General features: G+C 38.3%; 2 protein-coding genes across 3 annotated transcripts; both read left to right on the top strand.

Annotated features, from left to right (window-relative positions):
• Nucleotides 1-118: 118 nt before the first annotated feature.
• LOC110984741 (cyclic GMP-AMP synthase-like) lies at nucleotides 119-5792 on the top strand. The gene is made up of 3 exons (XM_022245213.2): nucleotides 119-531; nucleotides 1683-1890; nucleotides 3711-5792. The coding sequence occupies exons 2-3, from the start codon at nucleotides 1854-1856 to the stop codon at nucleotides 4835-4837; spliced, it is 1164 nt and encodes a 387-aa protein (XP_022100905.2). The 5' UTR covers nucleotides 119-531; nucleotides 1683-1853; the 3' UTR covers nucleotides 4838-5792.
• A 1181-nt stretch (nucleotides 5793-6973) lies between these two features.
• LOC110984713 (alpha-N-acetylgalactosaminide alpha-2,6-sialyltransferase 2-like) lies at nucleotides 6974-27135 on the top strand. Of its 2 annotated transcripts, XR_015425220.1 has the most exons (11): nucleotides 6974-7527; nucleotides 13258-13380; nucleotides 14047-14305; nucleotides 15937-16105; nucleotides 16903-17086; nucleotides 19784-19922; nucleotides 20337-20440; nucleotides 21004-21087; nucleotides 22301-22391; nucleotides 22874-23031; nucleotides 23810-23948. XR_015425220.1 is itself a non-coding variant. In XM_022245147.2 (10 exons), exons 1-10 carry the CDS (start codon nucleotides 7508-7510, stop codon nucleotides 23975-23977), a joined length of 1341 nt encoding a protein of 446 aa, XP_022100839.2. In that variant the 5' UTR covers nucleotides 6974-7507; the 3' UTR covers nucleotides 23978-27135. The 2 variants fall into 2 exon arrangements, 1 of the variants encoding a protein (XP_022100839.2); XM_022245147.2 differs by lacking the exon at nucleotides 22874-23031 and having other exon boundaries at nucleotides 23810-27135.
• Nucleotides 27136-27347: the final 212 nt, after the last annotated feature.

Raw genomic sequence — 27347 nt, 5'->3', positions numbered from 1 at the left:
TTCAATACGAGGGTGCACCCTCTGGCCGAGGCGAGTGCATGTATGTAGCGCCCTCTATTACAGCCGACGACATTAGTCTTAAATCCGTGCTAGCCAGTTTCCGTGGAGTTGTTTACAAAAATGGTTTCTGCACGTAGGTCGCATCATAGTGCCCTAGCCTATTGGAAGTTTTGTTTGACGTTCGCGTTGCTTGTCACACGTTCTAAGTGCAGTACATGCACTTTGGCTCACTGCGGACCAGGGTTGTTCACTCGCTTGAACGAGTTATCACTGTATGCAGGGCATGCATCGTAATGTACATGTACATGCACATACGGTACGTGATAGTTGTTACTAGGCCTCTTCAGTGCCAGGCTTGGTGATAAAACCAGTCCATGAAATCTCATGCGAGGAAGATGTCGATCTTCCAAACTGTTGATACAGCTTGTAAAGTTTTTTAGACTGATGAATATGTCCGATGAATGTGACATGTTGCGGTGTATGATGACTGCGAAGAGTACGGATGGATTCAGTAAAAGTTCAATCATTATGGTAAGATTATTGTAAATTTTTATTCCGCTTCCATGAAAACTACATCCGTAGGCCTGTGAAAAACAATTTATTGGAGGGTCTAAATGTACCGCAGTCATACAAAGGCTGTATTTTATTGCTCCATGGTGTAACATGACCATTCTAAACGGTAAAGTTGAATATCCAAGCTCAATATGAGTCTAGAGGGCACAATTGGATTATCCGCACTTGCTGTAACTTAGACGTAAACAAAGCATACGTGTTTGGAGGAATAGTTTAACTTCAAGTATCCTGGAACAAAATAGCTTACAAAATGTGTATAGACTGTAAAAGACAATTCTGTGCAATTTCTGGTCGGCGGTTCAGACTCGTAATTTGGTTCACATAATGGGGTCACTCCGGCATGTACTGTGCCTCCGAGTCCGATTACTGAAATCTGTACCCATTTTGGAATTTTAATTGCATCATTTCTGTGGGTATTTTGATTGGTCCCCGTTAAAGGCTACCTAACTTGGGTAGATATTGAGATCGATTAATATCGCCAAGGCTTGACCTCTTCTACTTACTTTCGACAATTTTTCTTGCTTTCGTACGTGTTGATGACATTATTGCACAACCGTACTGAGGTAATTACAAGATCATAGGTAAACAAAGTTGAAAATGTTTTCACCGTTGCTAAAAGGCTTTGCCGAAAATCCGGACGTTTGTCCTTCGTCAGGGTGGTGGCGGACAAACGCCCAAAAATGCGGCAACCTTTTGCATCGATGGCACTTTTCAAATTTATTGTTTACCTAAATTTCAATGTACAGGTCTACTCCTCACGGTAGGCTGCTTGATAGGATGGTTGTCAGACAGGCGTAAGACTTAAAAATAGTCTTTGATTAAGGCTCGAAATGGGATAAAAGCTCAAAGCGGTAATTTCAGGAAAACAGTACTGAGGATGTTTTGCTGTGTTCAAATTCGATTCAGACTTGACTTCTGGGCTTATGGAATAACAAAAATACACTTAACTTTGAAGCCCCATGGAACTAGCGCTCCTTGTCGGTTGCAGCCATCCCCGGCCCATTACAGCCTGCATGGTTTTGCCTGATATAGGAAGTACCGCGGTGCCTATAAATATTCGAACTAATTCCGTCATGCTCTTTGATCGATATTTATACATTATATTACAGCTGTTGCCTCTCAAACGGCTTCATGCAAAGCCAGACTGCGAAGTTACGAAGTCAATCATTTCCACCTGATACCAATCAGTTTTAGAGGAATAGCTACGATGATGTGAGGGTAATAAAGTGTGTAAGTCTACGACCTATACGGTGAGCACGGGTGACTGGATCCGCACAAAGATGTGTACTCTTGAAAAGCCTGTAATTCCCAAATCAGGTAATTATAACATTGCGCTAGAAAGAGGCAAGTCTAGCGTCTCATTTAGTTTGACGATAATCCATTCCTCCATCATTTTCCAAGCCCTGTTGTACAGAATCTCAGAAAATAAAGGATGCGACTGATCTGCACAAATCATGGGCCTTTTTATAAATGTCACATAACTCTCTAACGTCACTACCAATAACTTTACTGGCAGTTGTCGTTATCCTCTAGTTTTTTCAAATTGCCATTTGTCAAACAGTTAAACCAAACAATGATGGAAACAGTATCCTGTATAATAACTCAGCTTTTTGTGTCCCACCCCGCCCACCCGCGATTTTTAATGAGAATTTAACCGTGACGAGGTGGATTGGATGTCTGACTTTTGTACATTGTCTCCTATATCACTCAGCCAACTACAGGCTAGTCCCGATACATTGAAACCGTAAATGCTCAAATTCATTTATGTTTTTACTATAAAAAACTGTAATCGACTTATTTTTTCAAACTGACAACTTTGCCATACTTTTACTTTCTTAAGAATTTTAGATCAAGAATATTCCTGTGACCAAATTAAAGTTTTCTACGTTTGAGCAAAGTAAAAAAAAAAAGATTTTTGGTTTGTAGGTTGGAAAGACGCAAAACAGTTCCCTTACCTTTGAGTTTTTCTCTTTTGTTTTTCGTCTTGATACGTCACTGTGGAACAGGCCTGTGTTTATTCTTAAGGATCTATCTCGAATATTTTAATGATTTTATTGGGAAACATTTGATTGCTGCAGACAAGGAAAGATCAATTTTCTTCTTCACTTTACCATATAAGTGAAACGTCAGTGCCACTTCTCACATAATCATATGTACATGTATTTTTAGTCTATAGCTCGATCAATTTTCATGGTCAAATCTTTTAAGGAAACCGAGACGTATGGCAAAGTTGATAAAAACCACATCCTATATAAAAAATGAGCATTTGTTGGGTTCTGTTAATTTTGGGAGAAGCTGTATTTGTGAAAGAGAGGTGCTGCTTTCATGAATAAATGTTTTTAATACGACAGACTGATAAGTTAAACCCCCGATATCCTAATGTGTTCCGTGTAATACCCTATAGAGCCGGGTTTATTGGTAGTTTTAGTCAGTCCGAAGCTAAGTTCACATCTTCTGCATTTATAGAGGTTATGTGCTTTGTTGGGGTCTTAGAGCATGCTTAGAGGCTGTTCTTTGTTATTTTAATATCATTACGATTAATGACCCCAAAGAAGAAGTACCCTGTAACGTGACGTCATACGCATACAGTCTGTAGAGGCTCACGTCCCCCCTTTAATGTGGGACTACCACCGTGGATTGCAGAATCACGCCAAGCGTGAGCCTGTTTCTTCTCAACGCCGGTCTGCGTCGGTTCATACTTCAGACAAATGCGAAATCGAAGCGAATTTGACGTCACGCACATTTTGGCGGCGAAATTTCACTCGAGTTGAAATGTGTTCAACTTTTAAGAATTCACAACGCGAATAATTATTGGATCATTGACTTTCCGAATTCGCCTTAGCTTTCACTCAAAGTATGAACCGGCCTTCAGTCAGCATAATTGTGGAATTTCCATCATGGTATTGGAATACCATTATGGATTAATAAGTCATACCCATGGGAGCTAGCTTTATGTGTTTGTGGCTTTATGATTTAATTTGATATTTGCTGTTTTGAGAATTTTTTAATTAATCAATTTATCCATGCATCCTCGGCGCTTGTGTTGTTGGATACTCTATGAAATAAAATGAAATAAAGATCTAATCGCACTGTGGTTTAAACTTTCATTAATATGGAATAAAATCTTTTTCACTCAGATATAAAGTATTTTCTCCAACATCGATGGGACGAGACACCTGCTGTGAGTCAGCAGTTAGACGGCCTGAAGGGAAATACAACCATTCGTGATGCCTTGGACGATTTCTACACTAGAGAGGTTGCAATTCCTGAAACTTTATCAGCATTAAGGAAGGAGAAACTAGATCAGATCTTACCTGGCCTGATTGCTCGAATCCAGCGAAACAATTCAAGAGTGAGATGCCTGGAGCCTATATATGTTGGAAGTATTGCAGAAGAATTAAATATAAGGAAGGACAGCGATCTAAACATAATTTTACCTCTATCAGTGGTTGGAACAATTACGCCTATCCCTGCAGCTCATAAACCCGGAATGTATGAACTAAAGCTTCCTCGTTTGTTCAACATAAAGGAAATTAATGAAGATCGATGGACAGGTTGGCGAGGAGAACGTGACTGTTTGTCACCCGTATTAGCTAACCTGATGTTCAGAAAGTTTATCGCTAAATGGCGTGATGTCAGACAACATACTGGAACAGTGGTGGAACCAGGTACTGATGCTGGCAAAACTTCACCAGTTCGTATTGTAATCGCTTTCAGTGATAAGCCAGTGTCTGAGAACAATGACATCCTGTCCATTGAAATTATTCCTGGAATAGCAATCGGCAAAAAGAGTTCTGGTTACCGAAAGTTGTTTGTTGCAAAAGACTTCACCTTACGTAATTCCTGCCAAGACTTGCTGTGGACTGCCGTGACATACGAAAATGAGAGGGTACTTTTGTACAAAGTGAACAAAGCGGACGACGGTTGCAGATTAAGGGCTTTGAAGATTCTTAAGGCACTAAGACGCAAAGATGAAGCACTTGCCCAGCTCACAACCTACCAGATGAAGCACGCCCTCTTACATCTGTGTGACGAACAAGTTGATCAAACTCAATGGCAGAAACGAAAACTCGAGCAATGCTTTATAGAAATATTAGGAAAACTGGTCGAGTTTGTTGCGAAAAGAGAATTACCTCATTTCTTTCTTGACAAATTGAATCTTCTCGACAATATTCCAGAGAAAACGTTGGCAAAAATAGAAAGCCGCTTAAAGGTGCTGTCCAAGCGGGAGAAAGAGCTTGGAAGACTTCTCCAGAAGGAATGAGAACGTTACTCCAGTTCACATCACACAGCTTCGAAAGAATCATCTACTATTTTGACCATCTTTCGTTTCGGAGCGAAACGAAACATTCCATTGTTGAAAGTTTACTGCATGGTTGTTTATAGATAAAAAATGCTGTATTATCGCATACATGACCATACATTTGAAGACGGAGGGCGGTGATGTGGGAAAACTGCAGTTTTTATATTTTTTTCTGTACTCCAATTCTTCAGACATAAAACACTAAGTTGTACAGGGGCTGTCTTGGAATACAAAAGTTAAAAACTGTCATCCGAAGATGCGCATGACCAGATGAATAACACGAGAGCTTGAGAGCCATGCAGAATAACGGTTCCTTACTTTGGTCGCGGGGGGGGCATTAGGTTTTCATGCTATTGATAAATTATTATTTTATGTTCAGAGTTTGCGGACCGAAAGTTCTCTGTATATTTTGAATGAACATTTTCCTTTTCTTCCTTTGCAAGCGGAGGGGGGGGGGTAGAAACAGATGCTTCTTTATTCTCTCGATAAAAGAAGTTACCGAATATTTTCTGTATGTGTAAGAAAACGTATGCATTTGGTTTGTTCGTTTTGCTATTTGTTGTTTATTTTCTTCTTCGTTTTTAACCGTCTTGTGAGAAACCTACTTGAAAATGACTCTTTACCCCTGTGAAATCAACCTCGCTTTGAAATATTTTTTCAGAGCTTCCGTCTCCAGTCTTTTGCACTAGTGCTAATTCGTTTGTATTAGTTTACAAGTGTAAAGCAAAAAGCACTGCAAAGGAGGCCAGATGCAGGAATTGTTAGGGGAAGTATCAGTAATTTTCTCATGGTGGAAAAATTTGAGTTATTTCCATGCAGCTTTAAAAAACAAAACAAAACTTTTCTGAGAGGTGCGTTTAAATTTGGTGCATTATTAAGCGCTTTAGGAAAAGAAAGTATATAAAATATTTTTAAATCTCGTCGTTCTGGTCGATATGTCTGTTGTTGAGAGGAGTCATTACCCTTTGGCTTTTGAGACCGTTGGCGTTTGATCCGTCAATGATTAGACTTTCCGTGGCTGTTTTATTGGATCTCATCACTGAAACCTGAGATCTCCGGCGGCGGAACGAATTGTGAAGTGGGGAGGGGGTGGTAGTTGTTAGACCATCAGGCATTAGCCATTAATAGGTCGATGCACTGAACCCCACCCAATTATAGGACTTGCAAAAAGTGTGTGTGGGGGGGGTAGGCCCTCAATTGAAAAAATGCGGGGGGGGCACTGGCCCCTCGGCTTCCGTCGCCAGTGCCCTGAGACTCCATTTTCCCCCCAGGTGTTCGAAATTCGGTTGGTTACTTGTTCGGTTTGAACATTAACAATGCTTAGAGTGCATTTTGTAAGTCTGTCGTGTAGATCGTGTACATGTACATGTATGTGTGTTTAAAACAGACTTAATGGAGACCGTGAGGCTAGTCTAATAAGAAAACATTTTAGTCTGGGTCCCGTCTTCGATACTACGTGCGTTTCTGCGGTGTATTGGGTCAGGTTTCACTCTGTCTACGATAGACGATCGCGGTCAACGGTCACGCACGCAGTGTGTGTACATGTACTGTAGGCTGCGTACTACACCGTACATGCACAATAAATAGGGTATATGTACATGTACAGTACAAGTACACTGTACGTATGGTGGTCATGAATACACAGCATAAATTTACGATGTTCAGCGTTATCTTGAATCTTGCGCAAATTTATTGTATACTTTTTCCTGAGTTGATTATCCCGAGGAGTACAGTAGCCTATGCAAGAGTCAAGATTGCGCTGGGCCATGGCTGAACATCGTTTTAACACTTAATGTTTATAAGCAAAAATAAGACGGTTTTTCTTTTAGTGCAAGGATGCACAAAGCAGTCTTATTCTTCCTCCATATGACAATGTTCAATAGTCAGCCAAACCACAAAGGTATTACAAAAGATTTCGGCCGAGAGCACAGCTTAGGAAACCCCAAATTGGACTTGACTTAACAGAGATAAAGTCCATGGTGTATTATTAGTATCATCTTTGCCTAATTACGGCTAGGCATGTATGCTGGATGGTACACAGTTCACAAATGACCAACCAGATGACACAATATTGATAATCGATAATAGGGAGCTGTGTGACACAACAGCGTCGATGGAACAATGTCAACAATGAAAACACCAACACGCGCGTTATTACTTGTACAATGAAGTCAAAAGCTTGCTAATAGTACTTGCGGGCCATGCACATGTACACTGTGTACCACGAGGCATCTCGGAGTGAAGGACGGAGGCCAAAAAGACGAGGGTTAGCCATATCCTCAGTCATGCATTATGTCTGAATCACGAATGAGGTGGAACTCTTTATACTAGTGGAAATATCAAGACGTCTGCATGCACACGTGAGGGCCCACATATTGTTGTGGCTTGGGTTGTAAAATCCAAGTACTGTGCATGCCACGCACACAGTAGGCCAACTGCGACATATGCGACATCAATAGACGGAAGGAAGCGGCCAGCAAGAGCAACCATACAGCAACAGAGATGGCAGGTTGCACTGGGGTTTTTGATCGCTGCACGTAGCTATTAACAACAGCCATCTATGTGCTTCTGCTCACTTCGGTGGCAGAGCCATTATTGTGTTGCCATCGTGGGGAGGAATAATTGCTCACCATGGCAATCCCTACGACACGGTAAGTTTGCACGTTGGACTATGGTTGGATTTGATCCTAATTCATTAACGTGCCATGAACAAGGCCAAGAAAGAGGAGAGAACAAGGAAACATGAACATATGTACGTGTATATAATGACGCTTGTCACTTTATATACGATTATGGACAACCAAAATTGTCAGCCATGTACATGCCACTCACAGCCTGATTAATGGTCAAGCGTTTGGGTATGATACTGATTACGTGCCAAACAAATGTCAAAAATGCGAGAGCAGCAACCGTAAGAAAAACCTTGGCGCCGGCTTAAATACGTACCTCAGTGTGTACGGTATTTGCAAAAATTGCTGTCGGGCTATTTCGTATTAATTTCCTCATTAAATTATTCTGTTTGAGGGTTTTGATGTCTTCAAGTTACTTCATATCATGCCCATACAAAGACCCAAGCCACTTTCTAATGATTCTCACGGCAACCGTACAGCAGTTGACACGAAGGCATAATTATCCCTGTTATGTAATTTCAATGCTTGTAGCGTGTAGGCGTATCGACCATTCCATTGGTCATTGACTACCGAATAATACTGACAAAGAGACTGAGTGATAAAGATCATAGTGTTAGGTGACTTCACTATGCGACAAATCGAATTATTCATTTTGGCATTTAAAAAAATTGGTTGGGCGTAGCCAATAGACACACGACTGTATTATTGCGTCCGATATTAAAATATGAGTGCACCTTTCCACAGAGCTGAGGTTTCATTTATGTACCACTAATTGGATGCAAGCAAATTTCCCAGCGAAACCAAACCGGAATCTTGAGAACGATCAACCGTATTGAGAATTTCACGATACGCAGAATTAATGCACATAATACTGTTCAGTTGTACATGCGTGACGGAGGAAATGAAACATCATTTTTTTCAATCGTACACATTTATGTGGTTCATGTTATTTACTTTCATTTTATCATACTTGTGTGATATTATCTGAATGATTATTTGCTTGCCAGAATTGTTTGTGTCAGTGTTTTCGCATGTGGCTAAATGATCCCGATGATTATGTATGACGTATCGTACATGTACGTGTTCATGTATGGGCGCGGTACGCGTAAGCGGTATGTACATGTATGCATGTACATGTACTGTAGATGTACGTGTACATCATGTGCAGCAAGCACTAACCCGTTGGCGTTGGGAAATTTCCTTCTTCCATGCATGGTCGACACCAACCAGCATTTCCGTTTGTGGATATTGTCATAAAATGCAAAATATTTTCGTCAGCGATAGAAATATCTGTCATCCTCTCTGACGTGTTTGAGAACAACGTCCTATAGTCATGTACATGTTTCGTTCACACGATGTTAATTTTCCTCTTGCACTACATGTACAGTACATCAAATTATATTAAGAAACTTGTACTGACTCTGCCCCCATGGTAACCTCATGAGTCCTCTTCAGGTTTATCATAGTCCAATTTGTTTGGACCGTATCGAAGCTTTCCTATGATAGGTCGTACCAAAAAATTGAGCTGGCAATGTGGATCTGCTTCTCAATGCTCTAACTATAAGAATTTTTCATTAGGGAAATGTGCTAGGACCGGTGTTGTTTTGAGTTGTATTTTATTCATAAACTACTGTTGTACCTCAATAGTGTACACATGTGCCATCTTTTCATATTTTCACGAAGGTTTCAACATTCCTCTTTGAAAAACAAATAAATATTAATATCTCGGATGGTCTTCCGTAATATTTATGGGTGACACATTGTGACAAGAGAAAACCGTTCTTCTCTTTCGCAGAATTGCCAGCCAGCACTTGATTAATTACCAAGAGTCCAACTTTAAATTTAATCCCAAGAAATGAGGTGTCATGTGGATCATAGTTGATAAACGTAAGATATTTTGTCAAATGGAGGATGGAGAAGTGGCGTTTTATGTGATTTTAAACATGTTTCAGTACAGAAATAAATGAGTTTTTTATATTTGTTAATGAAATTCCGTGGTCAAGTGGTCTTTTGCATGTGTGGATTTCGACATGTTTATAATGCCACGGAAAGACCTCATCTCAAGTTCAGTTTAGTTCTGTCATTATCTCTGAATACAAATATGAGTATCACTGAATCCATGCAACTTACAGAGCTACTAAATTCATTCAGGTCTTGGAGGAACAGGCTGTTTGTACTGGGCCTACTCACCCTCGATTACATGTATATAGTCGGCTATGCGATTGATTCGAATTGATAAACCTCTTTAAATTTTTGATCATGTTGAAGTTGAAAAAAATTTTCATTCTGCATACACAAAACTACAAGGACGTGGTATAAGAATCTGTACGAGCAGCCATATAGACCGGATTTGGGAAAAAACATTTTTTACGCCGAGTAAAATGGAATACAGTAACCAAGGAAATTGTCCAAACTCCAAGGGGAGTCTTTTAAACTTGTATACAGTTGTAGGTTTTTTTTTGGGGGGGGGGGAAGATTACAGCCGCAAATTCATTCCAAGTAATCAATGAAAGGTTCTGAATTCCTCATCAATGCTATAATCATGGTATGTTCACCATTATAACGTCACTCTTGCGATTGTTATCCTGCAGCTACAATCCCTTTTATAATCCAGCAGCTACAAGCCCTTTTATAAACGAAGAATGTACTTGTTGAATTTAACATAGGTCAAATAGCCCCGTTGCTTTCGTTCGACTTGTGTCACAAGCAAGTTACAAGCAAATTTGCATTGCACCGGTACCACTGTGTAAACATACGATAAGCACGGATGGTAAATGCATTTTATATTGATTTTCCAGAGCTGGTGATGGTCTTTGTCACCACTGTTTATTTTTGTGACATTTATTTCTTGCACGTTTTATAACATTGAAGCTGCATGTGTGAATCCATGCATGCTCACCCAATGTTGCACTTGTTTGCCTGTGTGCCTTCAAGCAAGTTGTAGTGAAAGCAAATATACATGCACTGAATTTTGTGTCCCGAATTTACGTTAAATGTGTTATTAATATGTGTGTGGCTTTTCTAGTAGACTTTACACTACAGTGGTAGCCTTCAAAGCATTAGTCATTTCGAATAGTAATGAACAAATTCCAGTTGTGATATCTTTAAGTTTTACAAGCCGACCCAAACCCAAATTATATCCCCACACATGAAAACCCTCGCGTGGAACAAAATATTTACGCAGGAAAGTGTCCTGGCTTGAAAAATTATCTCATATTAGCATATTATTCCGCAAAGTATTGAACTGCAATTCGGATGCCCCATTAGGCATCGCTGTAGAAGGTACATGATTTCAGGAGCGAATAATTGGTCAACCTAATTTTTAGGTAACTACATGTATATTAAAACAGATCGATCAAAGATACAATGTATACCCGACGCATACCATGAGCATGTCATCTGCTTGCTTATAATCTGCATTGTGTACTTGTTTTCCAGCCGGAGCAAGTGTACAGTATTGGGAAAGTGATACCATCTGCAGGTTTATTTCCAGGTTTCAGGCTATGTATAAAATACATAACTGTGTAACTGTGTGTAGTTTTATGACGTGTCTTCTTCTGTTAATGGCTAAACTTTTATTTGCAAAAATCTGTTTCCACTTGATCTAAGTGTCGGTTACAAGGAAAATAATAGTCTTTATGCGTTTAATGCGACATGGCTGTCAAAATATTTGAAACAATCATTAAGGTTCTTAACACGGTGTGCCTCATCGAGTTATCCTGCTATATTGACGAAGACTCCCGCTGAACCAGACACACCCAACGTGTGAATGCAATTTTTTAAGAGACACATCATTTGAATGCCAAGTGGATGTGTTGAGACGATGTGTTGGTTCAAAATGAGCTGACCGTGGAGAGAAACTTTGTTCCGTAAACCAGCCTAAAATAAATGGGTTGTGCTTTTGTCAAACCTGCCGCGCTCAAACGTGTGACAGTGCGTTTGTGCACTCGTGCATTCTTCGGAACCATCGTGATCGCGATAGATTCCTCGCCTGTGATGGGGTTTGCCTGCTGACATTTCGCGTGCGTCTCACTAATAATTCATGCTTACGGTGCTACAAGCTGTGTCTGGGTTTCCTTTAGCGATCCCTGTCCAACTAGATCTGTCAACTGTGCAAGTATTCAGGCAGATGGGGCTTTTATTCAAGCCACAGGAGAAAGCCTTAAACTTCACTTACGACTTATATTGAAAATCTTTGTACTCTTAGTCAGTGTACTTCAAACAACTCTGACTTCTTCATCGCGAAGTTAAAATTTGTTTGATTCATTGATTGTAAAACTCAGTACTTTTCTTACGTGCGTTAACATCGAATTCATCTTTTTTTGTCTTGGAGACTTTCTCTGAGTACGTGTAACCTTATTCTCTCAATTTCTCTTATATACTTCAACATTTTGTGTACCGATCTTCCATCCCTTGTATCCATCGTTCAGTTCCAACCTAATGGGCTCAGTTTATGTATTTATTTGCCATAGTAGCCCTTATGAGACGTATATGTATTCAGTACTCCAATCATACGCTGAAAATTGTATAGTCGGTATTGCAGTGTTTATTTTAAACGGTTATTCGAAAAAATGCCATAAGTAATACTTATTGAATGGTAACTTGATTTACTTTCTTCAATCAACTTGCAACATAGAAAGATGTCAGACAATAAACCAATGGAAATGGAAAGGAAGTGGTGAAGTGCATAAATGTGGGTCAAAGCTAGCTTTTCCGTTTCCAATATTAACATCTTATTTCAGTCATCTACTTCCCATGCGTGCATTTTGGGAACATGCCGCACTGGCGTCATACACAGAAGTAAATTTCGTGGTCTGGTATTATCCCTACCCAGATCTCGAGGATTGACTTCCTACATGGAATGGGCCAAAGGTCTAGTGAAGTATCCGTGGGCTCAACGCTAACATGCTGTTTCATCAGATTGCCTCTTACCCTTGCACACGGATTTCGAGATACAATTCGACATGTAGAGGCTCTTTATGTTGCAGCCGAGCGTGGATAGAGCAACAGAGATTTAATGAACGTAATTGGTTGCTGTGCTGACAAGAATACGTTCCCTGCTTGATACCAGCAAAAGGTCCAATATTTACTTTAAGACCATGGTGACCTGCTGTTTTAGTAAATGGGATTCCATCCATATGTCGTCTGACCAAGACCAACTCTGGGCTTTATTACAATCGTTTTCCATTTGTTCAAAGTAGCAAATAATTATTGTGTTTATTAAAAGTCAAATTTCATTTATTCTTGGTGATCAAGTGTTTGTATGTATTTCCTTAATGTATGAGTTGGATGTGGTTGTATATCGCGGCAGGTATCGGTAGTGGCAACCTTTTGTGTGTAAAGTAGATGTTAGTGATGTCTCTATACGCAAATAGGGAGAGTTTACACAAAGCAAATCCTCAAATGTATTTGCGAACTGCGATTTTTTGTTCTTTCCGTTTCTTCCCGGTTTGATGTAAATGGATTTTTGCACTCGGGTTTGCTTTTTTATAATTTCGTGATTGATTTGAATCCATCTTTTGCAATGTGATAAATTATTGCTGTACCGTGCCGTGTTACACATGAAGTGAACTTGCTCTTGGCGTGCACGTCATTACTCTATTCACACGGAACCGTTCATCTCATGGCAGTGGACAAATTTAAGCGACTCAAGTGTAAAGGGTTTGTACATTCACATGGAATTTGCATATAATATCAATTAAATTAAACGTAAACGTGCATTACTAGCCCAGATCTCTCTTTCTCTTTAAGGGTCGGAAAGGGCATCTTGGGTTTGTTTGTGGTAACTGTATGCTCCCTGGCAGTACGTATCTACGTAGTTCATTCGTCTTCTTTAACTGTGCCAGCACTATACCATGAACAACCAAATAAAAGGTAAGTTTTCTTTTTCAAAAATGTTGCTATATTTTAAACATACTGTGCGATAGATGTATATCATGAATTTATTAGTACAATAAGTTGCTATGGAAAATGCCAAAGGAGATGTTTCAAATTCTGACTGTCTCAATATGGTTGTGGAATGCGTATTGTTAGCTGCTGTAACTTTAAGTAGCCCCAACAGTCCCAAATACATGTACTCTGATTTCAAGAAACCCTATGGGGTTAGGGTTAATTAATACCAAAGACAGTTAAGCCATTCTTATTGTTGGAGGGCCCGTTACTTGGCCGGTCTCAAACAATTGATACATAAAACACCCACTGGTTGTGCGCCACCTCACACAGGACGCGCCTTGCGCGCGTCAGTCTCCACAGTGCGACTGCTCGCGAGACGAACATAGCGTAACACGGCTAGAGGAATGTTTGAGAAAATGGTAAAAAAATCGCTTGAAATTTGTGATGTTCAAACATGTTGTAGTCTGACTCAAGAGGTATTTATGAATGGGAATAGATACGTGTTTTACCGGTATTTGACGTTCCTTTAAGACCGGCTCAAGGGAATGGACGCTGACCCCAAACATTTGAGACCAGCCAAAAACATAGTTATTCACTGCTTTACGATGCCAGTGAATTATATAAATTACCTGTCGTTTTTTCTTTCAGCGTGAATACTCAGAGAACCAACATTTTGCAGAGATTTCTACACAGTGCTTTAGACTTTTCATCTAGAAGTAATGAAGAATCTGCCTTGAATGAAAATAGAACGCTTTCACGCATTGAAAGGTTTTCAAGAAGTAAACCTAACAGCTCTTACGGAGAAGCGTTATATAATAATATACTACAAAGAGCAAGACATAAAAGCACACATTGGTATTTGGATGAAAAGGAGTTTGTTCGAGACAGTCAGTTTTTAAATTATTTGGTAAGTAAACACTATAGTTACTTTTATTTACGTTTCCCCCCTTTCTTTTGTGATACACATGAACTTTTCTCACCCAGAGAAAGAAAAACACAAGGGTGAGATTTGTCAGGATTTTATGGTTTTTCATCAGGATTTTCCTGATCTCAGGATTTTTGAAACGAGCTCTTTTAATTGACACCTTGGAAGTCCTCAGTTTACTTTCAATTTTTTTGCAGATAAAAAGTGACGTACAACACAAGGAAGTTATATTTAGGGGTGGCAAACACAGGCAAACCCAAATGTATACCATAGACCCACACTGCTGTTGGGCTCTTAAAACCTCTGGTGATCATTTTGTGGATATTCTGTTTTACTAAAATCTCACCCCTGAAATCAGAAAAAGAAAGAAAAAAAAAGACACAGCATTTTTAGTCATAGAGGATGGAGAAGTCGTGCATAATGACTATTGGTGTTCGCATGTATAACTGTTGTACTGCTTCCGAATTACTGGGCTCCGATTCGACTGTGTCATTCTTTCATGTGAAGCAAGCGCAAGTGTTATTGCTTTAAAATCGGTAGGCAGGAAATTCGTAAGATGCTTTACTGTTTTTTTTTCTCATTTTACATTACAATAAAGACGAGTATTGTGATTTCAATGAATTCAGGATCTTGAATTTTTACACACTTAAGAACTAGTCTTACAGGAAAGTGTAAGAACACGATGGACACGAATATCGAACACTTTGCTGATTAACAGTACCTAATATGTACAAAAATGAAGAGTAACGAGGTTTCCCTCTATCTTACCAGAGTTCATCTTGAAGGTACAACGAGAAACAATACTAAATAAGGATTATCATTTCAGTTGAATCTTGTTTCCTTGCTTGCAGTTTTGTATGTAATTACCACACGAACTGTTGCTGCTACTGCTTGTACTAAATGCCAAATGAAAGTGCGGTAATGTCTAAAAGTAATTAGGCAAATCCATTTTGAGGTAAAACCTGACAGGAGCCTGGATACACTTTTAACGCCTGTACGAAAAGTAGGCAACATTAGAAAAGTCTTAAGCAACTCGAGTAGATTGGGCTGTAGTTAAAAAGTGAACATTGGTCTCGGTTGCAGATTGAAATCTTCATGATTCGTTTAACATTCTGTTAAGCGAGCCATACCTGTTATTAGCATTTGATTGATCATTCAAGTCGTGAATTGAAGACTTGCCAGACGTGCTAATGCATCGTTAATTCTATGGCCAATTTACAAGAAACGATCCGTTGTGCATCAAGAAATATTCAGTCAAGTATTAATGCGAGGGTCGTGTTTTATTCGGAATTTCTTTTAATGTCTAACATTTATTAGTCCCGACAGCGCTCTCCTGTTGGGTCGAATATTTATTGTAGAGAAAGCAAAATGATTGGAAAATGTCAACACGCTTGAGGTTTTTTTTTAATGTAACTAAAGTATTTTGGCATATGTAAATCTACTGACAAACACTGTCTTTATCCGTTGCTGAGGAAGAAGTTGGTCAAGATTGTGGTTGTCTTCTAGATTATTAAAATTAACTGCACATATTTCAAGAATGTTTTCAAAATAAATATTCTGCACAAACAATGCACAAATCATTCTTGGATACTTTTTTCTTTAATTAAATATAGAGATGTCCAACGACAGTACGAAAGAAAATGCTGCAAGAGACATTGTCTAACCAAAAGTTTTTGCCTGAAGTACCAATACTCCTGTTCGACGAACATTTTAGCCATAACGAGTACCAGAGGTTGTCGAAGTTTAAAGGAATCAACGGCTGGGAAGACATGGATGAAAAAGGTGGGGCCTTTTCTTCTTTCGTGTGAGTCTTCTCGTAACGATTGTTTGAGACAATGCAATAACAAAAGATATAAACACTAGAAGCCATATAACCCGTCTGCATTTTATGACTGACTGGCACACTTACAACCCCCCGATAACTGCTTTGGGATAACTGCTTCTCTTGTAATATCTCACGCTGCATGCATGATCCTCTATGGTATTACATTCACCTCTGACTGACTTCCCTAAACAACGAGGAGACTGAAAAACAAACTGTTCGTTAAATGTTGAGTTTGCACAAAGTAACTACGGAGGCTGCGAAAAGAAAGGAATTATGATAGTTTATTTATGTTGTCAAGTGCAAGCGAAACACCTCTTATTTTTGTCTGCGAATATTTACTCTCGCGTCATTGGAAGAAATTTACGTAGTTGAATGAATTTTACAAGTGTGGGATTGCCATTTTTTCCCCTAATTTAAGATTTTTTAAACAATTGGGAAAGTGCTGAGATCTAAATTAAGGTGTTTTTGGTGATAAAAGTTGACACACAACGCAAGAAATTGTTATTTTGTGGGTGTCTTTAAGCAGGCATTTCATTTTTCTTCAATCTCATCCTTGATTCTAGTCAAAATTAAGAGTGAACTCCAAACTGTGTAGTGACTCTTGAAAGAAGAGATTCTGTATTACAAGAATCGGGATAGAACCGGCAAACACTGTTCCAATATTTTAGGTGTATGTTGTCCTTGTTAATCAGATCCAAAGAGGGTGCATAAATAACCCAGTATTAATCTTTTGGCCTGTAAATTTGTTTTACAGAAATCTCAGAGGCATTAAAAGCTCTCAACATGCCCAACAACAGGTACATGTTTGACGATCGCTTTGTCGATGGCTTTATCCCCAAGGACATAGGATGTGCACGATGTGCTGTCATCGGCAATGGCGGTATGATGAACGGATCAAATAAAGGAAAAGAGATTGATGCACATGACTACGTCTTCAGGTAGTGCAATTAGTTTACTCAGTCAACCATTGCTTTCCTCATTGCAGTGTGTTTAATTTGTTTGACCTTGTCTCACAGACCGTCGTCTCACTTCATGCAAAGCTTGATTTCTAATGGCTTTATAATTAGAAGTAAACTAGATAGGTTTTCACCACGGGTATATCCACCAGAGATATATCCATGGTTGTACCGCAAACCTATCTAGTTTACTTGCTACCTCCACCATGAAAAGCTTTAAATTTCATCTTGATAAATATAATGAGGGAAAATGATAAAAATTCATATTTCCGATGTAATATTTGTTGTTTGGCAACAAAATTGGTGGATCTACCACTCTCGGACTCCCGGCATTCACGATGTTGATTGTTATATGATAAGTTTGAAGCAAAAAGTAAACGAAAACAATTAAAATGAACAGCCAGGAAAAAGAGAAGAACTTCCCCCTAGTGTCCTATATTGGTCACGGAAACATACATAAATAGTTTGTTGTAGTCGGGTATTTCATCAAAATCAAAATAAAAGTTAATGATATTTCGAATGAAATTCTTATCTTTTTCATCCACAAGTTTAATACAGGTGCCACATTTGTACAACTGGTCAAGATTCATTTCCCATTTGTCTTTTTTTCCTTGACTTTTCGGCCTCTGACTGTTTGCTACTTAATTTCACTTTCGATGCTAGAGGTCAGCGATTTTAACAAAATGTTTTTTCTTAAGCTCAGTTAAAGCACATCGATACTTTGTTTATCTCTAAACAGCACTGACAAAAACTAATGGAAAGACCTCAGCACGTCTCGTTTGTATTCTCAAGTACTGTCAATACCCCCCGTCTCAAAAATATGTACGTTCTCATAATTATAGGGCAGATCCAGCCATCATGTGTTAGCCATGTACAATTACATCAAAGCTACCGAAGGGTTACACAGTGAAGGAGTATACTGGTTGACAATTCGTCTTGGCTGGTATTCTACTTGTAAAGTGCTCTCATTTCTTTTCTATGAATTCCACCAACCCGAGCATGACCTCAGGGTTCAGACATATAGCCACCGGAATCAGACTATTGCGTTTAATACCCATAGTACAGCTAGATGTGCATGTACATTGGGCTGAGAAGCATAACGTAGCTCTGTTGGTGAACAGTGGGAGGGTAGTATAGTACACGGTGAAGCCATTGAACATGGATGGAATCTGAAAAACAATGACGATAAAACCCATTTGACTTCTCCCAACAAAAATATTGGTAAACAGTTTCAGGAAGATGTTTGTCTGGAAATGAGAACCACGGTTCTATACATGTAAAACAACATAACAGATACTATTGGCTGTAGTATATTCAAGTCACATTAAAGTACTTTCGGACAAATACTTACATGAACGTGTAGTAAAACTGTCGGAACTTCGTAACCTTTTGCTGGCAGCCACTGACTCAGGAATTCAAGAGGTTTACTCGTGTTACAGACAAGGATTGTATTTAAAGTAAATGATTTTGATATACGCAGTCTGGTGGATTAATACTACCTAGGTGATTTGTCGACTTGTCAGGAGACGCAGATTTGTTTTTCTTCAGTAGAAGCATTGTCAAAATGACTTTATTCAAACAGATAGAAGAATTATTTTTCTATTTTGAACAAAGTGGGAAGCAAGTAAAACGATAATGCTAAATTATAATTGGTTTAGTCTTTCCTGCCGTGTAAAACCAAATGAAAGAAAGACAAAAGCTGTAAAACCTGGGGTGTCAAATTTAACACCCCGGTGTTATCAGAAGACTACACCAACACTTTTCACTGGTGTTAAAATTTTGGTGTTATTTGGTGCTACTGTAAACACCCTCTTGTGCATTGTAGCACTTACAGGTTTGCAAAATAACGCCAGCGGTGTTAAAGTAACAACCCATGATGTGCTCATCTGATAACACCCAAAATTGTTGATATCAACACCAAAGTTTTTGCAGTGTGTAAATTTATCAGCTATGAAGTACAAAATTCAAAATTAATTTTGAAAGTCATGACTTTTAGATAGTTGACAAACGTGGTAAAGGTCATTGCGTTCAACACATGAAACAGTATTGCAGACTCTGTTTATATTATGACTTGTACATGTATGTGCGGACTACATATGTTAATACAGTTATCATTGGGTCCTGAAGGAAACGCGCAAAGGTTGCATGAGAAGAGACCGTGAGAAAAATGAGAATACTTTACTAGTCCATCGTAACAGTTTAAAATCATAACCTGTTTATGTTTATGTGTCTGATGTAGTTGGTTTGACGTGGTTAAGAAATTAATGTAAGCGTCACTTTTTACACAGAAGAGCAACGAAACTATTTAATACATTGAAGTTACTGGCTTTGTGAGTTGGGACTTGTGCCAAAATGGCATCTGGAAATAGTGTTTGCATATTAACGCTGTATATTCAGATCCATTGAGTAGTAGAGCTTGATAGTTTTCCTTTTCAACAAATCCATGTCCTAACAGAAATCTGTCATTAAATCTAGTCATCTCAAGGGTATGATATTTCAGGGTATTCCGATATTTTTGCACCTGCACTGATACTAAATTGTATTTTTCATTTCAAGATGCAAGATAGGCCTACATGCATATTTTGTACCATTCATTCCATGTGTGTTTACAATTTTATCTGCTAATAGTTTTATGGAAACTCTGATTTGCTTTCCATTTGGACCACCTTTTTTTCTCAGGGTGAATGTCGCGCTAACTAAAGGCTATGAACGTGACCTTGGAACGAAAACGTCATTTTATTGCTTTACCATGGTAACTCTCTCAAACTCTCTACGAGGTGGCGCTCGATTGGGCTTCAGAGAACCACCCTATGGAAAGGTACAGCGACTGAGGAGATTTCTCTGTGTTGAGAGACGTGCGATTGTGAAGTCATTTGAAAAATCTGACTTAAATTGTAATGTGCTTATTCAGATGCGTAAAAACGTTAACGCTGTAAACCTTTTCATATGTATTGTTCGTGGTAAAATATTCTCAAAACTTGTTTAAGCGGCCTAAATTGTCATGTTTATACGAATAAGATTAATAGTTATACAGTTTTAGAGTTAACAATATGAATCGTTCATTTGACAGTCACAAAACTTCACGTAATTACCCTGAAACAGGCCACACAGTGTTTTTCCCGAGAAATCTCGTTTTTAGTCTTTATCTTACTTTGTTCAGATTTGTCGATATTTGCGCGAACTGTGCTATTGAAATTCATGACCATTTTCAATTCTAATTCCTTTGTTTTAGGGAATTCGGTATGTGTTTTTTGCTGACAATGATTGGACCTACAGTTATCTGAATGCTGTATTGAATGACAGACCTCCTCCTCATAGTGCTGACAAATACAGAAGGTAACAAAATATGCAACTTCTTTATAAGATAAAAGATGTTCGAAGTCGCCCAGTTGAAGAACACTGCATGTTTCCAGTTATGCATCTCAGTTTTCAAATGTAGTTTTCACGAATAGTCCTTTCCAAGATGTATTTTTGCGTTGGGGAGATGTTAATTATATATAACGGGTTTGCCCTTACCCAACGTATATTAATAAGCACTGCATGCTCAGTGCTTGTCCGAGTTTACTCGGGTGGGTTCGAGTCCCACCCGAGTAAGCTTGTGAGGTTTTTTGCAAGCTCTTCGGACAAGCACTGAGCATGCAGTGCTTATTAATATACGTTGGGTAAGGGCAAACTCGTTATATATAATGAATAGTCCTTTGTGAACACCTCTGAGAAAGACCATCCCCATTCAATGAATTTACCCTTACCTTGTGTGTTGTAATAGACTCGATGTTGTGTGATAGAGAAAAGGCAATTTTGTAATCTAAAGATTCATAATAGTACGCTAATTTATTCAGGCTTCTATGCCTTTTACTCCCAGTGCCTTTTTACAATTTATTTTAAAATCTGTATTTTAGACCGCCACCCAATTTCGTGAAGAAATTGCATGCAGAAGACGTTAAACTTGTACATCCAGACTTTCAGAGATATCTTAAATGGAGGTACGTTAAGGATTTTAATTTTGCTTAGTCTATCAATGAGTTGAAGCTAATTGTTGGTCTATCACAGATTTATCTGACTGTCACTGTTTACTTGTATACTCACAAGTTCACTTAATGGAGAACAATGGAATAGGGTCTATGACCCAGTTGTTTCACTTTTTAAACGAAAAACAATCCATTGTCCTTATCTTCAAAGGAATGTTGCTCTTTCAATTTTTGTACGTTTGATATACGGCTGTCGATTTATATTTTCTGGGGCACATAGAATATGGTGTTTGGAAATATTTCCCCCTAAATCTGTTCCCCGCCACATTTCCAAAGCATTCATCAGTGATATTCTAATGTCACTGATAATAATGTTATATTTCTAATCAAACCACGTATCTTTATTCATTTATATCTTCAAAATTAAATGATCGAAATGTTAAATAGGAAAAACACTGCATTGTATGCAGCATATTGCAATAATATGGTATCTTGTCTGGTAATGGGATTTTCCAGAGAGGTCACCGATTTTGATGATTAATTCTCAGTGTTTATAATTTTCCAGAGGGCGTGGTATTAAGGAGTGAATACCTCTGAATGTGAATTTTAAATTCGTTCTCCCATTGTTTTTGTTGAACTGTTATTTGGTGGCCTATAACTAGAGAACTGTTACAGCATTTTCGACACATGCAGAATTTCAGACATACACATGTTCTGTCGCTGGCATTTTTTATGCACAAGCGTCAGACCTTCATTATCTTTCCTATAGAATAGCGATACATTTTCTGAGGGCACGCCTTAAGTTACACACTCCTAAATGCTTGAAGTAATAATGAAATAAACGCCCTTATCGTTGAACAAAATGGAGTGTATACATATTCTACTGACAACAAATTCTCAGTGCTTTTTTAAGAAGTGCTTATGCTGACGACCAATGTATTATAAATTTTATCTATGGTACTATAATGGTGTGTGCAATTTTTTGTCCTGTGATGCACAATATGGGGCCGAGGGGGACCCTTGTTTGTGTCTTTTTGTTTTTTTTTGTAGATTGAAGGGGGGATGTAGTAGGTGCAGTGGCCGAGGGTATATAACATATGTATCACATAGGGGGTTCTCCCTTGCCACATACACGTATCGTGATCGGTATCCAATTTTTAAAAGAACTGTGAAAAAGACTTCCGTGCAAGACACATCGTTAATGTGAATGAACCTTTTAAATTTGTAGTTGGGTGAACTCTACAGCACAGCACAAGTTAGTCCATAGACCGACCACTGGCGCTATTATGTTACTGCTTGCTCTACACACGTGTGATGAGGTAGGATTAACTTACTATCAGTTTCAATACTCCCCTGCCAGAGGGTTTCTGACCGAGCACAAATTTCCCACATACAGGTATATTCTTCGTTACGAATATGACAGGGCAGACGGTTATGGCTTATTGAAGAACAGAACCATGTAATTAACGCAGGGCGGACACAATTAGAGGTAAATTTGGAATAAACGCAAATATCCAAATAGTGCCCTCCTAATTGTGTCTGCCTTTCCGCAAAAAGGGTAATGAAACGGCAAGTAGATTATAAGAATTCAAAAAAAAATAACAAAACAAAAACCGAACTGCGTGGAGATATACTAGGAAGCCGATTGGGTCGATAATTGAAACTAAAAATTGAAAGGGTCCATGCCATGCACGTTTCTTTGATTCAAAGGTTGTGCAACTTTCTATTGCTGTTAAGTGTATGCAAATGTTTAAAATATTTCCCGTTTATTTTTGTTTGTGAAAATGCCTGCTTTCAAAAGTTTAAATAGGTAAGGAAAAAGTTTCAAACATTGCGACATCTCGGATTTGGGAGGTAGATAGGACACCCAGAAACCAGTATAAAATGAAAATCAACTCGAGACGAATAAGATGCACTTTCTGTCCACAACCAACTGGGCTGATTTCGGAAACACGCGAGGTATGAAAATACATGTTATTACTGGCATCGTTGCGGCCGAAATGCATTAAAACGACTACTTTTTATAAGTTTTGGTAGAAAATGCACAATATTATGCATTAATCTCTAAGATGCGTAAACGGAAAATCTTACTTTTAGCTGGTCTTAATAATTGTGAGACTTGTTCCGAAATGAAGGAGAATTGGTTGAAGATGAAGTGGAACCTAACTGGTGTGTGAGAATGCACTCGCGTTCACGTGCAGTGGCAAGAGACTTGCGGAGAATAACGCGGTCAGTATAGGAGTATACTGACCTGAATTTTAGGCTGAAGCGTGGGCTACCTTATGTGTGTACATTTGGAGCTTCTAGAAAAAAAGATAGCAGCCGAAGTGCGTGCTTGTTTGCCGAGTCTACATTTTTTTAGTGTGTCAAAGAAAACGTGATAACACGTATCGGATTCTTCTCGTGAAAGTGAGTGGATTCAATTCCTATTAAAGTTACTATAATTTACTCGTCGATCGAGAACGACGGCACGGAACCAGTGTTGCGGGGCTATTGTGGTGGTCTCCAAAAAACCTGGCGGTTGTCCAGCAGCACAGTACCGTACACCGGCAGTTGCGACAAAACAAAAGCAGTTGGAGAGGCTTATGCCTCGTATTTCTCCATTCTAAGTGCTTTTGCAGACACTGGATATTTGCCGTTTTAGTGCTACATTTAAAGGATAAATAACACGGTGAGTGATGCTATATCACCCATCAAAACATTGTTCATGACATTTTGTTGTTTTTCACATCTTAAGGTCAATGTATATGGTTTTGGTGGGAGCTACTCCAAGTTTTCTGAGCACTACTACGACAAGAAATTTCAGAAACATGTATTTTTTGCCAATCATGACAACAACGCAGAAAATGCCCTGTGGCGACGTCTGCATGAACTCGGCATCATCAATCTGTACATAAGAAACTGAGATGACTGTGTGACTTCTGACCAGTTTTACTCATGGAAAACTTCTGCGAGAAAACGTCCGAGGATTTTTTTCAACATGCTTATGTTGTATTTCTGAACTTCGAGGAACTGGCAAAAAATCACTCAGAATATTTTGAGGTATCAAGTGTTTTGGAAATGTGCTTATCTCCGTCCGCATAAATACCAGTTGTTCTTGTTCTTGAAGATCCAACTGGATATCAGACGAAAAGGGGCTACAATTTTGCCAAGACTCCTTCCCTCCTGTTGACCTATGAGAGACAAATTGGTTATTACAGATTACTTAATTCTCACTCATTTTGCAGAGAAAATTCTCTGTATGCATGTGCATCATTTTCGTGTAGGCCTATAATGTTTTCCCATTTTACTGAATTTGGATGGTACTCACTGTTACAGCGCCCTCTTTCACTAATTATTTTTAGCAGTACTAAAATATAAACACTCTGTCAAAGGAGACAACCAGTACTGAAAGTGAACAGCGTCATCAACATAGGTTTTCCCGTCTAATTTCACGCTTCTTTCAATTTAAATTACTTCAAAGAAAGTTTTATTTCCTCCTTTTCTTTGCCATTTTTTCTCACTCCGGGAATGGCGTTGAATTGGAAAAGCAAATTCGATTTTTGTCATTCATTTCACCGATTTAATCGTCTACTTTCGTCATTGATATAAATCTGTGTACAAAGCTTTTGCCTTTATTCTACTTAACAAGAGAATGTCAGATATGTTGAGTTGTGTAATGATTGCGAAATGTTTTGCCTTATTTATTTGAATGAATGACTTTTAAAACACAAACTTGCTTTTGTTATTCGGCGCCATTCCTGAAATTAAACGAAAATTACGATAAGTAGGACGAATGCGAATGTTTTGTCAAGAAATTCAATGTTCTAAAGGTGACATCTAGTGGTGTTGTTTCCAAATTGGAATCAACATTTTGGGTGAGTGAGCCCTCTTTGACGAAATTGAAATTACCTTTAAGCATTTTTAAATGGAAGAAGTGCGGAATTAACTGGAAAAACCTGTAATAAATGTAAAAACAATGAAAATTATATTAAAAGCCGTCGTACCCTAGGACAACTGAAAGAGTATATTTGTTGGAATGTGAACTTGGCTTAACGTTTGTAAAATGACTCCAAAGTACATTTCCTTCATCATTGAGAAGAAAGTACTATACATCTGTAACCAAAGCTAGCCTCTGGTTAGAAGTTGATATTTTCTGTAAAAGAACAGGATATGGAGTGCAACGGCTGTTTTTATTTGTAATCGTTCAGTTATCAAAGTGAGTGTAGCGATTTTTTTACTTTGATTGATAACAAGTGCGTTTCAAAGTTCCTGTATAAAGCAGTGCCTTTTCTTCCGATTGCCAAAATCAAAACCTATCACACTTGTAAATAACATAGCAGTTTTAATAATTAATGTGTATGTCATAAATGGGATGAGTAACTTAAATACGGAACGTTTTTGTTAGCTCAAGTGTTTTTGGTCCTGCAAAACCAAATTTAGCCGTTGACAGGAATGTAGGCTACTTTTCTATTCCTGTGGGGTGAAGTTAAAAAAATCAAGTTAGTTTTTTAAAATTATTTTCAAAAAGCTTATACGGATACTCCCTTGGGACACAATGTAGAAGAAAACGATCTATTGTTTCTCGTTCCTTGATGCAAAGTAATTTTATCGGCTACAAGGAATTACCAGTGCTAGAGTCTATATCAAAACTTGCTCACGAGTGGACAGCGGATCCCTTACATGCTGCGGCTGACTGGAATGTTTCTGTGGGATTTTGAACGTGTGCAGATTTAATTGTTAAACTAGTAGGGAAAATTAGATTTTCTTTCTAAAAGAAAAACTGATTAAGCTCGTCCATTGTGCTCCAATGGGTTTATATTCAAGAGACTGGAGTGAGGAAACTTGTTTTGCAATTATTATGTTGTAAACATGTACTAGCTTTTTTTTTGAAAATTGCAATTGTGAGTTGAATTCCACAGAAAGTGCACTATACGCAAAATACGAGGCGATATAGTTAAGTTGTATATTAATGTTTCAAATGAATCTATGTTGGTGCATGTAACAGTTCATATTGTGATTGAATTAAGTCTTCCATCAAATGGATTTGTTTAATACTGACAAATTGGATGTTTTAAAATATGTATTTTAAATATAAGTTTGAATGTTGCATTGTCTTTGTTGAACTGTGGGTTTTAATACCAGTTTGGATTTAAATGGTTTTTATTTTCTGTTTTTGTTTGGAAGTACACGTATTTTTCAGTGCTAGTACATTTAAATGTAAATTTTACATAACTTTGGAATAAGGGCGGGGGATGCAAAGACAGATAAATTACTGGGGAGTTATTCACCACTGCAATGCTTCTGTGTGCTCGAAATTTGGAAGCGGAGGTTGTAGACTGTCCAACATAATTTGTGCAAATCATAGTTACATGACACATTGTTTTCGTCTGAAGTAGAAAATGATGAAGACATTTGGAATTAGTCTTAAATTCTGAAAGATCTGTGCGGTAGCACCGGCCGAACTTTTTTTACAGGCCCAAGTGTCATACTTTTTAAAATTTAGTCTTTATTATTTTTTTCAAAGTATTTGTTACCCAACTTTCATCTCGTTTATATTTTATAGAAATAAGTCAAATTGACGTATTTCTACATCGAATTGGGTGGCCACACGCATAACCCTTCATCTGGTCTGAATTATAAAGCTATTTAATGTCATTGTGCAATACTTCGTGCTAAATTTACAGTATTACACCAAAGGTTTTATTCCAGCCATGTAAGCGTGTGGAACTGTAATATAAATTTATGGCATCCCAGGCCTGTCGTTTTCAGGATGCATTGTCCGTACTTTTTGTGTTTTCCTGAGCGAATTTTGAAGCAAACATGATGTCTTGTAAAAACAGAGTTGCGCCAATGTTATTGCGGGCCTTTATGCAGTTTAACATCATGTGATTTCTGGCCATGCTGGGGACAAACTCCCATTTCAAAGAATTAAAAAGTGTTCTTTACTATAAACGACTCGCAGCAAAGTCGGTTATAGACCGTATTCATGAGTCGGCCATCTTGAATTGAAACTGTGATAAAACTACATTTTGGGAACATGAGAGTTAAAATAAAATCAACAAAATGAAAGTTGAAATCAAATTCGTGCCAGTGTTTGTTAAGAATAATTTAAATCTATGACTGGTTATATCTTAATGTTTTCAGCAACATTACAGAAAGTGAGGTTTGGAACCCAAAATAATCATGCACAATCTCTTTAGCAGATTACATTGGATATGATAAGTTCAGGACACAAGAAATAAATTTGAATGAACGGTTTGCTGCGATCTACACTGTATAGATCTATTCATACC

The sequence above is a fragment of the Acanthaster planci genome, linkage group LG05, assembly GCF_054643075.1.
Source record: "Acanthaster planci isolate LZ-2023a linkage group LG05, COTS_SCS, whole genome shotgun sequence".
Taxonomy (NCBI): Eukaryota; Metazoa; Echinodermata; class Asteroidea; order Valvatida; family Acanthasteridae; genus Acanthaster; species Acanthaster planci.
This window is presented reverse-complemented; position numbering and strand designations above follow the sequence as displayed.